The sequence below is a fragment of the Aquarana catesbeiana genome, linkage group LG12 (assembly GCF_042186555.1).
Source record: "Aquarana catesbeiana isolate 2022-GZ linkage group LG12, ASM4218655v1, whole genome shotgun sequence".
NCBI classification, from domain to species: domain Eukaryota; kingdom Metazoa; phylum Chordata; class Amphibia; order Anura; family Ranidae; genus Aquarana; species Aquarana catesbeiana.
The window spans coordinates 191,669,340-191,683,856 of NC_133335.1; the positions used below are offsets into that span (position 1 = coordinate 191,669,340).

The 14,517-nt window shown below is 42.7% G+C and overlaps 1 protein-coding gene across 1 annotated transcript in view; it reads right to left on the reverse strand.

The window, feature by feature from the left end:
• Positions 1-1,617: 1,617 nt before the first annotated feature.
• Positions 1,618-14,517, reverse strand: part of E2F1 (E2F transcription factor 1) — a 45,229-nt gene continuing 32,329 nt past the window's right edge. The window contains exons 6-7 of the mRNA XM_073606351.1: positions 10,093-10,297; positions 1,618-3,074 (exon numbers count right to left, since the gene is read on the reverse strand). Coding sequence (XP_073462452.1) covers positions 2,854-3,074; positions 10,093-10,297 — 426 coding nt within the window. The 3' untranslated portion in view covers positions 1,618-2,853. The remainder of the gene's footprint in view (positions 3,075-10,092; positions 10,298-14,517) is intronic.

Consider the following 14,517-nt stretch of genomic DNA (forward strand, 5'->3'; position numbering starts at 1 on the left):
AAACAGAAGTACATATAAATTAAGCTAGGTTGTTTGCAAACAATTCAATCTTGTATGTCCTACAGGAACTGCCCTGAAAAAGGAATAAGTGCCATTCTACACCACCAGAGTGGGACGGAGGGAAGAAAGAACCATCAATATGGCTCTCCTACCTCTGAGCTAAGGGAGGGTTGTCAGCAGGTTATGTACAGCAGATATACAATATTACCAGAAAATGCCACATGTCAGAACAAGGACTGCCCAAAACAGTTTTTACAGCTTGTAACAGAACTGACTGTACAAAATGAATTGGCATTGCCCATTGTAAAAAAAAAAAAAAAAAAAAAAAAAAAAAAAAAAATTAAATAAATTAGAAAACGCAACATATATTAAACGCTTGATACTGTCATTTTAAAGGGAAAGACAAAAACCACAAGGTCAGACTAGAAGAAGGACATCGATAAATAAGTGAATCTACAGGTCAGACAAGGTAGAACTGTATGTTCAGTGAATCAGAGGAAAAATAGGGGAAGAAAAAAAAATGCATACTTCACATAAAGGTAAAGACCATCCAACTCTTGAAATTCAGTCTTGGGTAGAAGCCAGTGTAACAGTACCAGCACAATGTAGTTTTCTGATGGCTGGAACTTTAGCCTGAGGCAGAGTGTAAAAGAAATCTCCCTCCCCCCAATGCTACATCTGCTACAGAGACCTCAGGGGTGGAGCTTGACAAACAATTTCAGCAAAAGCAAAAAAACAGCAGTAGTGGTAGAAGCACTCTGACTCACAGATCTCAACACTGGAGATCCAGAGGAAAGAATGCCATGTTGTACTTTATCAATTTCTACATAACCCTGAATTTCCAGCATTGGCAAGTGTTCACCTTTAAATCTGGCTAAAATCAGACATACGGACATAAGTAAAAGTCAATGACACCTGGGATGTCAGTGATGCTTTATACAAGTGCTTTTAATCTACTGAGCCCCACCAAGAGGATAAAGAAAGTATCCTAGAAAAAAAAAAAAAAAAAAAGTGTAATGCTGGAGAGGCAAATTGAGGGGAAAAGGGGGGTGGGGGGGGGGGGGGGGGGGGTGGGGCGCCCCATTTAAAGAGACCGTCTCCTTGCCTATTCAGTCTCTTAAAAGCTCCCCCCCAATCTACTTACACTATATTACCAAAAGTATTGGGACGCCTGCCTTTACATGAACTTTGATGGCATCCCAGTCTTAGTCCGTAGGGTTCAATATTGAGTTGGCCGACCCTTTGCAGCTATAACAGCTTCAACTCTTCTGGGAAGGCTGTCCATGAGGTTTAGGAGTGTGTCTATGGGAATGTTTGACCATTCTTCCAGAAGCGCATTTGTGAGGTCAGGCACCAATGTAGACGAGAGGATTCTGTGCAGGTCAGTCAAGTGCCTCCACCCCAAACTCACTCATCCATGTCTTTATAGACCTTAACCAGATGAAACACCTTTGGGATGAATTCGAGCGGAGACTGCGAGCCAGGCCTTCTCGTCTACATCGGTAATTGACCTCACAAATGCTCTTCTGGAAGAATGGTCAAACATTCCCATAGACACTTCTAAACCTTCTGGACTGCCTTCCCAGAGGAGTGGAAGCTGTTATAGCTGCAAAGGGTGGGCCAACTCAATATTGAACCTTACAGATGAAGACTGGGGTGCCATTAAAATTCATGTGCGTGTAAAGGCAGGTGTCCCAATACTTTTAGCAATATAGTGTATCTTCTCTTTCATTGTGCTTCCCTGCGTTTGTTGCCCCCCTGTGCAAGCTTTGTGTCAGAGCTTACAGTGGGTTTATGTCAACTCCTCATATGAATGTGCATGTCTGTTGATTGGCCATTCAGGCTCAAGCATGCATCCTAAGTCATAGCACCAAATATTTCCTAAGGATTCCAAAAAAAAAAAAAAAGCACCAAGGGAACACGAAAAAAGGGAAGTATAAGCAGGTTGGGGATGGAAAGGTGAGCTTTCAAGAGACCATGTCATCAATGCATGTCTATTAAGAATTTTTTTTTTTTAATGCTTTGCCCCAATGTGCTGTAAGCCTCTTTAATCATATTTTTTTAAACATTATCTAGCATATGTTAGATTTGGAGTACTTTAACTTGAGATGCTTAACTGGCACGGGATGGTGACAATGTAAGCTCACATTTAAGTTACATTTACCTCCTTGGCATTGTTCAGCATAAAGACTGGAGGCTCCAGCCAGAGCTTCTTTTGCCCACTTTGGTTTGGATGGAGTGGAGAACCCTTATAGAACAACTGGCAGTGGCAGTGGCCAGATATGGATCGTTGGTACATGAAATCTCCACAATGGAAACAGAATGAAAAAAGAACACGAAGAGGAAAAAAAAAAACCCACCTCTACATCCATTGCACTTTCCAAAACAAAAAATGGCTGGAGTTCCAGTTTAAACTGCCCTAAAAACTGGCTTCTCCAGGCTTCTAAGTCTGAGATGTGCAGTATATGGGGTAGTTGGGATATCCACATAGACTACTATGGGTCTGATGACTTAAGTGCAAATGTTGCAAAGCACGTAGGTCAGAAATATGCTGAAAAACACCAAAGAAGTGAATGAACTCTTCCACTTCTACAGCATTAAAATGTCCTAGAAGCCTTCTAACCATTGCAATTCCCTTGTGTTCTTTGAATACCAAGCTTGATTTACAACATACACACAGATACAAAAATCAAACAAAATATATAAACAACTTTTTGGCAAGTTCACTTGATACAACTAAGTGAAAAAGCTCAGACATTCCAGAGTCCTCACATCGGCCTAGTGAGCATATGGCGATGAGGTGAAAGCTTGCAGAGATTCAGGAGTATGAACAGAACAGGATCATCTGCTACTTCACAAATCAAGAGATGTCAAGTCGCCAAAATCACAATCAAAGAGTTCACCGACGCCTTCATAATTCTCCAAGCCAAAGCGGTACTCATTGGTCAGGGGTGGAGATAAACTGATCAGCTCATCAGAAAGAAAGTCCGGCAAGACGGTAGAAGTGACAGGGGACAGATGGAGGTCTCCTGTGTAGCCCAAGGGAAGGTCTGTATCTGGTGACAGCAAGGACCCTGGAAAAGAGAAAATGTTCATAAAGCAAAGAAAGCTAGAGATCCTGTCGGATACAAGTTTTATTAAATTTAAAAAGGAGAAAAAGTCATTAAAAAAAAAAAAAAAAAAAAACTGGAATAGCTACTGAACAAAAAGAAACCTATAAAAAGTTTTAGCTTTCAATAAAACAAGTGAGTCAATTTAAAGCTAAAATCCAGGAATATCTAAAAAGGTACAAAATTGCAACCCTATCATTATGAATACATCATTGTATTTGATTCCAGCTACCTAAATTTGAGTTGGTACCAGCCTCTTGCAGTCTACTGTACAGCAGAGATCTGAGAGGAGAAATGATTCTACCCCAAATACGGGAGGAACATGTTAACATTTTCCAAAAGGTGAACATATCCTTTAAATAACTGGAAAGGCAAAATTTCTGTGCGTTTTAGTTCATGTATACAAACTTTATCTGTAGGCACTGTTAAAATGAATATCTAATGTTTGCCTGTCCAAATATGTTGAAAGTGTCAACCATTTCCATGCGGTGGACATACTTTTCCACTTGACTGTATAGTGAGGTACTGGCTGGCAGGGATGTGGTACCCAAGTTTCTAGTCTACACGTGGTGAGAGGCTCCAGCATTGAGGACTGAGATGGAGAATATAAAAACAGGTTTTCACATAACCTCAAGTCCTGTCATGGATCCTGGATCTAAAAATATACATGTTCTGTTTCCTTTGTGGAACCCATGAGAAGGGAGAACTGAGTTTAGTTAGTTGTTCAGACAAAGCAGAGGTTCTGTTTTTATGTTATGGACTCGCTTCACAAAACACTCCTGCTTTGAAAGGGTTTGCTGCCTTGCAGATAAAAGTGCAAGACAAACCTGGTTGTACTATTCCTGGTTGTCCCTATCTTTTGCACAGTTTACTCTCATTAGAAGTTGATCCTGCCCCCTTACCACGTGGTGCTCAGATACACAGCGCCTCAAAAAGAACAGACACCAACTGTTGACTAAAACCGAGGAACCTTTTGCAGCAGATGCAATAGTTATCTGAAATCCATCAGGCCTCAGAGGGAAAACAGCAAGCGAACCTGTCTCTACAGCAGCAGATAGACAAGGCCAGTGAGGCAGATGGTGATATAGGAACATGTCTACACGTCAACAGTTGGTTCAGAGTGCTTTACAAAATGGTCAATGAAGCTACTTAAGGTGCAATGGGTTGATGTGCTAGTAACCTTGTTACTAGGATTCCTTAGGAGGCCTACTTTGACTAGCAAACTCAGAATGTCAAGGTACATTCTAATCTCAGAAGAGATATTAGCCAGGCGTAGAGTTATCATGTGCGTCCGAGTGCAGTGTCTACATGAAAATCCAACCTTGGAAAGCCAACAAGGTCCCACATGGTCTTCCACCTTACAAAACAAATGGTTGCAACTAGAGGAGGTCAAACCTACTCAGATTGTGGAGCAAGTGATCTGCAACAATTACATCAGAGCCTTGCTGGTTAAGATAGAGCAGCAAATTAGGCACACAGACGTCAAGAGCGTGGATGTGCTGGTGACTATTTCTGGGATTGGCCCTTCAAGCGACTAACTCCGGGAAACAAGAAAACATTTTTATCCAAGGGGTAAATCTGATCCTAAGCCATGGGTGCCAGATATAAATGGTGTACTATTCTGAGTTTTTTAAAAGAGTCACAGCACATTAGGAGCTGGTGGTGCCAAAGACTGGGAGATATAACTGCCAATTACCCCATATATAACATGACCCTGTGGAAGGTAAAAAAAGGTATGTCGCCATTTGCTAAGCCAGTTTTTGCACCACATATAGGAACGGAGGCTGGAAAGCAGATTTTTGCCAGTTCAAGAAATCCTCAATTCATTTCCAGATAACAGGGATTTTTATTGAATGTTACAGTCTGAGATTGATGACGAATGTGACAGAATATTATAGCAGAAACCCTTATGAGTTACTTCAAAATCCTAGGATCTTCCACTCATGGTTTTAGCCAGTTCAGTCTTCTCCTGCTTTACACTTTTTCCCCTTCTTTACTAAAGCTGGCCATAGATGGTTTAAAATTCAGCTGGTTTCTGCTGACCCATGTGTGGCCATCCCTATTCAACTTGCATCGAACGGGACTGTTGGAAAACTTGTCGATCAGGGGCCGCAGATGCTGATCAGTGTATTCTAACAGCAGAGATTCCTCCATTCCACCTTATTTGTGTGAATGAAGGAATCTGTTCTATTTTTTTCGGTCAGCCAGCCAAAAAATGACCCATCTATGACCAGCATAAAATGTAGAGGAAGCGGACTGGTTGACCGAACGCTTTTGAAATTACAGTTAGCAATGCTTGGATACCACAGATCCTAGGACAGCTGCATAAACAGGTTTTCCTTTGAAATGCTTAAAGGTAGTATTAAAACCAAAAAGTATATTATTATTATTCACGATTTATATAGCGCCAACAGTTTACGCAGCACTTTACAATGTAGATATTATGTTGCTTGCCAAGTCTTAGATGTAGTGGTTGCGTTTTTTTTTTTTTTTAAGGCTTTTCGTTTGTTTTCACTTGTTGATCCTGCCAGTAAGTGTTTTTTTTTCCTCAACAGACCAAGCTGTTCATCAAACGTGGCAGTTAGAGGGTCGAAACAAACCATCTAACACCACTGGGAGTTTTTATTTGTTAAAAGTAAAAACATATCTACCTATATAGATATATATTCTGTAACTGCTTAAAAACTGTAGTTTAGTTTGTTAGTCAAGCCCGTATAAATCTGCCAATGTCTCTAGCACTACCCTTTCCCCAGAATGACAATGTTCTATCCAAAAGGTGTCTCCATCCAGAGTAGAGACACCATGAGACAGGAAATGTGTTACTGGCCAGATCACAAGGTGAAAAGGAAAAATAAAAAAAGGGAAAAAAAATACTAGCAATCATGATTGGTGAGTCAAAAAACATCTTGCCCCAGTGCCATAAATAACAGATACTAGTAGCAAGAGAAGATTTAGGGAGGCTACAGTTGCAGGATACCAATTTTGCGAATGCATAGATAAAAATAGGATTTTTTTCATCATACTTACCTGTAAAAATCCTTTTGAGTACATCATGGGACACAGAGTTAGGCTAATATTCATTACCTGCTGGTTTATACTTCATCTCCAGATGAATGGACACTGGTAGACCAAAGGTCTTTAGACAGGAAGTGATCCCCTAAATAACCCCCCCCAACAGGAAGTACTTCAGTTTTGTAGCAAGCACTGAATCCTCAAAAAGAGGGAAGGGGCCTCTACGTTCCATGATGTACTCAAAGAAAAGGATTTTACAGGCAAGTATGACGAAAAAATCCTATTTTCCTTTTCATACATCATGGGACACAGAGTTAGGCTAAATATTCATTACCTGCTGGGACGTCCCAGAGCAATAGCCGTGAGGGGAGGGAGACACCCCACCAAACAATAGCCATCAGATCTTATACGGCAGCCTGTAGTACACTGCGGCCGAAAGCCGAATCCTTGGCTGCTTGAACTTCCACTTGATAACATTTTGTGAACGTATGCACTGAAGACCAGGAAGCAGCCTTACAAATCTGAGCCACAGATGGCGAAAAGCCCAGGAGGTGCCTACACCACTGGGAGAATGAGCTCTCACTCTAAAAGGTCTTTAAGTTTCAGACCATAGGCCTGAATGACCAATTGACGGACCCAATTGGCAATGGAAGCTGCCTGCCCATTCTTGGGTCCATTTGGTAAAACAAAAAAGGAGTCTGATCCTCGGATCTCCGCAGATCTAGACACAAACCTTGACTGCCCAGACAACGTCCAAGGAATGCAGTTGTCTCTCTTCCGCCGAACGAGGCTGAGAGAAAAAAAAAAAAGGCGGCAAAATAATGTCCTGATTTAAATGAAAGGCTGACACCACTTTTAGCAAAAAAGGATGGAACAGGTCGTAATACGACACTGTCGTTGTGAAGGATCGAGTATGGTGCCCTGCACGAAAGGGCCAACAGCTCCGACACCCTTCTAGCCGAGGTGATGGCCATCAGGAAGGCTAGCCTGCGTGATAGCAAGTCTAATGGAATTTCCTTGATAGGTTCAAATGGTTGTTTCGGTAACACAGACAGCACCAAGTTTAAGTCCCAAGGACACATAGGTCACCTAATGGGGGGACACAAGTGAATTGTCCCCTGCATAAAGGTTCGGACCAGTGAATGGGAGGCTAAAGGCCTTTGGAAGAATACTGATTGTACTCAAAACCAACAGCTGACTGTAGAAGAGAATTCTCCCAATCACGTATTTCCAAGGATGCCATTTTTTGGCCTCACACCAAGCAATATAAGTCTTCCAGACATTATGATAGATCTTCCTAGTGACAGCTTTTCTAGCATTCACTAGGGTAGACACTACTGGTTCCGAGATGCCACCCTGGCTTCAATAGCCATGCCGTCAAATTTAGAGTGTAAATTGGGGTGGAATATAGGAATATGAGACAGTAGATCAGGGCTATGTGGAAGCGTCTATGGCCCGTCTATTGTCAGGCTCACAATCTCTGGGAGTCAGGGCCTTCTGGTCCAGGCTGGTGCCACCAGAATGACTGGAACCCCGTCTCTCCGAATCCTGCGCAACAAATGTGGAAGGAGAGCGATCGGAGGGAAAGCATAAACCAGGGAGTACTGGCTCCATGGAACTACCAGAGCATCTGCTCCGATTGCCAGAGGATCTCTTGCTCTGGACACAAACTACTGTAGTTTGTTGTTGAACCTGGATGCCAGTAGGTCAATCTCTGGCCATCCCCAACGTTGGAAAATTTCCTGGAACGCCCCTGGGTGTAGGGACCATTCCCCCGGGCAAATCTGCTGGTGGCTGAGATAATCTGCCGTCCAATTCTCTACTCCCAGGATATGGACTGTCAATAGAAACTGCCACATGTCCCTCTGCCCAGGCTAGTATGTGGTTCACTTCCTTCAGAGCTGAACGACTCCTGGTACCACCTTGGTGGTTTAGATAGGCCAGTGCAGTGGCATTGTCAGACTGAACCCCAATAGGGCAGCCCTGATCCAGGACCGTAGGGCCAGTCGAAACTGCCTGTAATTCCAGGACGTTAATAGGCAGAATCTATTCTGTCCTCAACCATTTCCTCTGAGCCCTTCTAGGGTCGCTCCCCAGCCTGAGACACTGGCATCTGTAGCCAGTACTCTCCTAGTTACTGGGAGGAAGGATTTTCCCTTTTCACAAATTCTGATCCTACAACCACCAGTTTAGGCTTAAGCGTGCCCGAGCAGATAAGAACAATGGATAATTCAGGGCTTGACCTCTCCTGTTCCAAGCCAAGAAGATGTCTTGTTGTAAAGGCCTGAAATGGAACTGGGCATAGGGCACCGCCTCGAAGCAGGATACCATCCTCCCTAGAAGACTCATACAGAGCCAAATGGAGGGTTGTCTGGTGCCCCTTATCTGACGCACATGATCCTTCAGGGCACAGATCCTTGCGAGTGGCAAGAATACTCTTGCTTGGACCGTATCTAGGATCAGACCTAAATACTTTAAGCTGGTTTCAAAGCTGACTTTTCGGTGCCGACTGCCACTTTATGCAAGCTGCTAGCAGGCTTTCAACAAGCTTCAAGAAGTTCTGAAGCCAGCTCGCAGCTTGTTTTAAGTGGCCATCAAAACTCCCATTAGGATCTGTGTTCAATATTTACAAACTGGAGTCAAATGGTACTTTAAAAGCTTCAAAGCTTGCTGTTCACACTACTCTTATACAAGCTAAAGCCTGCGTGACACAGGAATAACTCCTGCAGTGAGGAACCATGTAATAATGGAAATGGGATGTCTGGCCACAAAGTGGGCACTAGTGACACAGAGGTATTACACATTTTGGGTAGACAGTTCTGACTGATTACAGACCATTCCAGACCATTCAACTAAAGTGGACGGCTTGGAACAATGTAAGTATCACAAGATGGTTTATGGACCTGCAAGACTCTAAAATGTAGAACAAAGGTCAGGGACCCAGCAAGGAAATGCCAATAGACTGTCATATATGCACGTTATGTGCTCCTCCTCACAGGTCTGAAAAGATGGGGAGGGTATATGAGCAGGGCTCAACAAAATCCAGGTGCCAGATCATTATGTCCTGGCGCCTGGGCTACACTGCAGCAGCGGTCTGGATTCAAGCTCATCAGTGCTGCCCCAGCAACGAAGGAAGGAAAAAAATTACTTATTTGCAAAAAAATTAACTGAGACTTTAAAAATTTTTGGTCCTTTTTCGCTTGGCACTAGGCGTAACCAATTCCTATTGCCCAACGCCCCAGACATGCAGTTCTGGGCGCCGGGCAGCAGATTTAAAACACTGGCTCCTAGATTCAAATCAAATTTGTCGTCAAGCCCTGTATATATGAGGCACTGCCTGACAGAATTTAGGACAGTGTATACCTTTTGCATAGTATTTATAGAAAAATTATTTTTTCAAAAGCTTAAGACCACTTTCGCACTGGGGCCGCTATTAACCCCAAAGAATGGGTTAAAAACCTCCCATGTTGTGGCGCTTCCGAAGCGTTTTTTAGGCATTTCGGAAGCACTGCCCATTTATTGCAATAGGCAGGGACGTTTTGGGAGCGTTGTATACAACGCTCCCAACCGGCACCCCAAAGATGCTGCTTGCAGGACTTTTCCGAATGTCTCGCAAGCGCACCACCCAGGTGTGAAAGCACCCATTGCAGAGAATGGGAGGCAGTTTTCAGGCGGTATTTCTAGTGCTAAAACGCCTGAAAACTGCCTCAGTGTGAAAGGGGTCCAAGTACTGTCAGCTTTACAGAGCCTTAGACTTTGCAATATTTGGGTGGGAATAAGCCTCAATTACTGGGTCTATATCTTACCTGGTAACTGGACCTATTACTCTCAGCAGTGTACAATCATTATACTGTCTGATGCTCAGGGCTCTCTCTCTGCTGTGGGAGTCTGTTGCTGGGTGAAACAGCAGTGCAGATAGAAAACTAAAAAAGTACATATCTTGAAATTCTCTCAAATCTGCATTTCTTACCTTGGTCACATGTCAGTAGTCCTAGGCTGATGTCCTGGTCAGGCATTAATGCTGGAGATTCGTTGGAGCTGTGGGTGCTGGGCGATTGGATGGAATGTGAAGCTTTTGTGGGGCTTTTAACAGGGCTACAGACCCCAGAAGAGTCATCTGGACAGAGGAAAACATCAATGGGTCCTCTGGTACTTTTCAGAGATATCTGCAAAGCCTTAAAGGGGAAGAGGAATACATAGGAAAGACATAAGAACTACAGAATGAGGGCTAATGAAAGCAACTGAACACGTTTTAATGTGCGTTTTTTTTCTAATAAGAAAAAAACAAAAACAAAAAAAAAAAAAAACACAACATACAAACTGTAGGGGGAGTGTTTTGTAGATTCAATGTCTAACAACTTCTAAACAGTACCTGCCATCAAGTGATATGAATGAAGCCATGCACTGATGGGGAAGAGGGAGGCACCAACAGACCTCCAGAATACTTTGTATGTGCCCAAGGTATCCTTGGCCATCAGAACATGCATATCTTACACACACAAACACACACACACCCTAAAAGTTATTCTCTCTTTAATATAACAGCTCCTGCAGATGAAAGTTTTAGGGGAAAAAAAATAAACAAACAATCTGAAGATAATCCCTTACTACCAGCATTCATTAGCTTTTAGCAAAGCATTTTATGGACAGCGTGAGCATAAAAAGTGGTGAGACTGGTGCCCCTAAATGGACTCCAAAAAAAAAAAAAAAAATATAAAAAGGATTTTATGCGAGTACAAAAATCAGATTTTCTTTATGAGGCCACAACATCCAACTGGTAGAGGAGAGAACAGATGACCAGGCGGCAAGCCTTGCAACTGTGGAAAAGAGTTGCTTGATGCCCAAAAGTCCAAGAAGCACTCAGATCTTTAAAGTGAATCCAGGAACCCAAAAAGGTAAAAATCGGTCTTCTTAAAAGATGGGACTTTCAGAGCCTGAGCCGTATCCAGGCAATGGTGAAAAATCTCCATTTAGTCAACTCCAACTGGACAGAAGGATTGGAAGAAGAACAACGTCCTGACTTTTGCCTTAAGTGAGAAGTCAGCTTCCTCAAAGCAACCTTGTCCCTGTGCAGAACTAGAAAAAGTTCCTTTGCAGGAGAGGGCTGCGAGTTCAGTAGCTCAGACACTAGCTTTGCTAAGCTGATGGCAAAAAAAACAAAACACACCTGGGTGAAGGTTGAGAGAGGAATTGCTTTAATGTTTTCAAACACAGAGAGAATCAGTTTAAGATGCCAATAGTCACAGGGGAATGGACGGGGGAGACTACATGGGAAATCACTGTGCAAAAGTCTTAAAAGTGGTTCTAAAGGCTGAAGGTTTTTTACCTTAATCACTTCCCCCTGGGTGGATGTCATGATGTCCTCCGATTGAAGTGGTTATACCGGGATGATGCCTTCATCTACAGGCAGCCACTCGATCACTTCTACAAAACAGCAGGCAGGGGTATCACCCCCTGCATCTACAGGCACCACCACGGTTTAAAAACTGTCAGCGATGCCATTTCATGTAGAAGTGATTTGAGTGGCTATACAGCCAATCACTTCTACAGGTGGCAGGAGAGGGTGAACCCCCCCCCCGGGGAACTTTGCCGTAAGATGGGTGCTCTTGCCACCAGTACCATCCTTGATGAGGTTTGTCAAGAACTGATCTGAAGAGACTCTGTTCTGCTGTTTGTGCTTTAGTCAAAGTGCCCAAAGCATGAGACAGGAAACTACAAGCAAACACATTTTTGGGTCAATTTTTAGGCATTTTGCCAAGACATCCCTGAAAAAACCTGAAGGCACCCTAGTTGAAAAAGGCTGGACTAGTTTCACACCTAGAGTATTGTGGATATGTTTTTTGTAGGGTTTTCATGCCATATGCATAGGGAAAGTACATTTGAATGGGCTACCCTGTGCGCCAAAGATGCTTCTGTACCTTGATGTTGAGCTTCGCGAGTCTGCCTACCGGGTTTGGCTTGCCATTTACAATGAATGTCACCACAAGCGTGACACCAGTTTTTTGCATGTTTATGGAATGCTCAGATGTGAATACAGCCCTAAGGAATTCTGATCAGTCAAACATTGTTTGGCAAAGGTCACCGTTAGTAAACCAGATAAAGGGCAGGACTCACTAAGAAAAAAAAAAGAAATCAAATTAATAAAAATGGGGAATAATGGGAAAAGACCCAAAAACAGCTAAAAGAATGTAAGCTGGGGGCACCCAGTACAGCGGCACTGTCCCTCCAGTGTATAGGAGTATTGTAACTGTGTGGTAGTAAAGAAACATAGGGTCAGGGTAAGGCTCTTAAGGTACTCCCAGACAGTGGATGGCAAGTGAGTAACGGAAGGCCTTCAGTGACTTTAATCACTGAAGGACAGCAGGAATAGACGGAAGTTCTACATGGCTCTTTCTTGCAATGGCAGCTGGAGAGAGACGCTTCCTTGAAGCTAGAACTGTATGGCAGGAAATAGCACACACTAACATGGATGACACTCCAACTGCAGGATGACGCCAGCACCCAGTCCTGCAGGGTTAACCCCTTCTGCAGCAAAAAAAATAAAACATGGTGGGAACAGAGATTAAAGGCTCTCAGCACTGCAAATAATTAAAGAAGCTCCTTGTGTTTGACCCAACCAACCAGAGAAGGCAAGCACTAAAGTAATTCCAATAGCTCTGGAAAGTGCTCTGCCACCAGATTATGCCAGAACAGGGTCTGGAAAGTGCCCCACATGGAACCTAGTGCCCAAAGGTCACTTGCAGGCAAACCCCTGCATGTCCAGTCCAGCACTCCAATATCCAGGCTTAGGACATGCCAGAAAGCTACAACTGAAGAGCTTAATTTTTACCAGCGATGTAGAGAAAAAAGTTTAAATGAAGGGGGGCGGGGGGCATGTAATCAAAAGGACAAAAAGTGCTAAAAAAAAAAAAAAAAGTCTTAACACAGTAGCGAATACACATCCACTAAGGCATGTTGATAATGGAAGGGGTTAACCTGGGCTGGCCTACAGTTTGTTTTCCAATGTCCAATCCCCCTGTAGGTGGCAGTATAACCTGAAGATTAACCACTTCCGCCCAGGAAAGTTTTACCCCCTTGATGACTAGGCCATTTTTTGCGATACAGCACTGCGTTACTTTAACAATTGCGCAGTCGTGCGACGCTGTACCTAAATAAAACGTATGTCCTTTTTTTTCCCCCACAAATAGAGCTTTCTTTTGGTGGTATTTGATAACCTCTGCGTTTTTATTTCCTGCACTAAACACAAAAAAAGAACGAGAATTTTGAAAAAAAAAAAAAAATTATATATATAGATATATCGATATATCTATAGATATATCGATATATCTATATATATCTATAGATATATCGATATATCTATATATATATATATATATCTATATATAGATTTTTTTTTTTTTTACTTTCTGCTATAAAACATTCCCAATATAAAAAAAAAAAAAGGTTAAAAAAAAAATAATATAATTTCTTCATCAATTTAGGCCAATATGTATTTTGCTACATTTGCGGGTGGACATCGCGGGCGGCCCCCAGTGGCTATTGAACAAAATCACATACAGGTAAGTGAGTTTGCGCAATAGAGCCGGCAGGACTATATGTACGGCAGGCGGTCAGGAACTGGTTAAAGACTTCCTGTGTCCCTCAATGGACAAGAGAAAGAACTCTAAAAATGCTAACTCCTGGCCTTCTCCAGAGTCACAGGCCTAGAACAAGCATGCAGCTAAAAAGTTAGAGGAATGTCAAAAGTCCTGTTTAAATCCCTGACCTGGAACACGTATGCTAAAGTACTTTGTAGCCATACAGCCAGTGTTTTTAAAAGGATAAGTTCACCTTTAGTAACATGTTACACCCATATTTAGGGTGCAACATGAACTGAGCAACCCCTGCAATCAATCCCCCCCCCCCTTTACCGTTGTGACAGCGGGTCGGGGACCTTCTCCCCACTGTTAAAATTAAAATAAAAACAGGCGCATCATACGTTCACAGAGTTCTGTTAATGAGAGAACTACAACTACCGTCAGCCATTACGGCTGTCAGCTTGTAGTTCTCAATGAACTACCAGGGCACTGATGATCGCTCTAGGTACTTCATTGATCCTTCCTGTCATTCAGTAACTGCCTGCCCGTATGAGGTACAGCAGACAGCTACACTGACAATCTGCAGGAGTCCGAGATTGCACCTGTGATCTGCTGATCACGAGTGCAATGCTCTGTAGGCTCCTTATAAAATTAAAAAAAAAAAATGCTAATTTTTTTACCGGCAAAAAGATGTTTTTTTTTGTTTAAAAGGGTGAACTTAGCGTTTAAAGCCCAATTAAAAATTGCACCCATCGTTTTAGGGAATGATGGCAGATTTTCATGACTGTAGAAATACAATACGGTCATGAATACAGCCT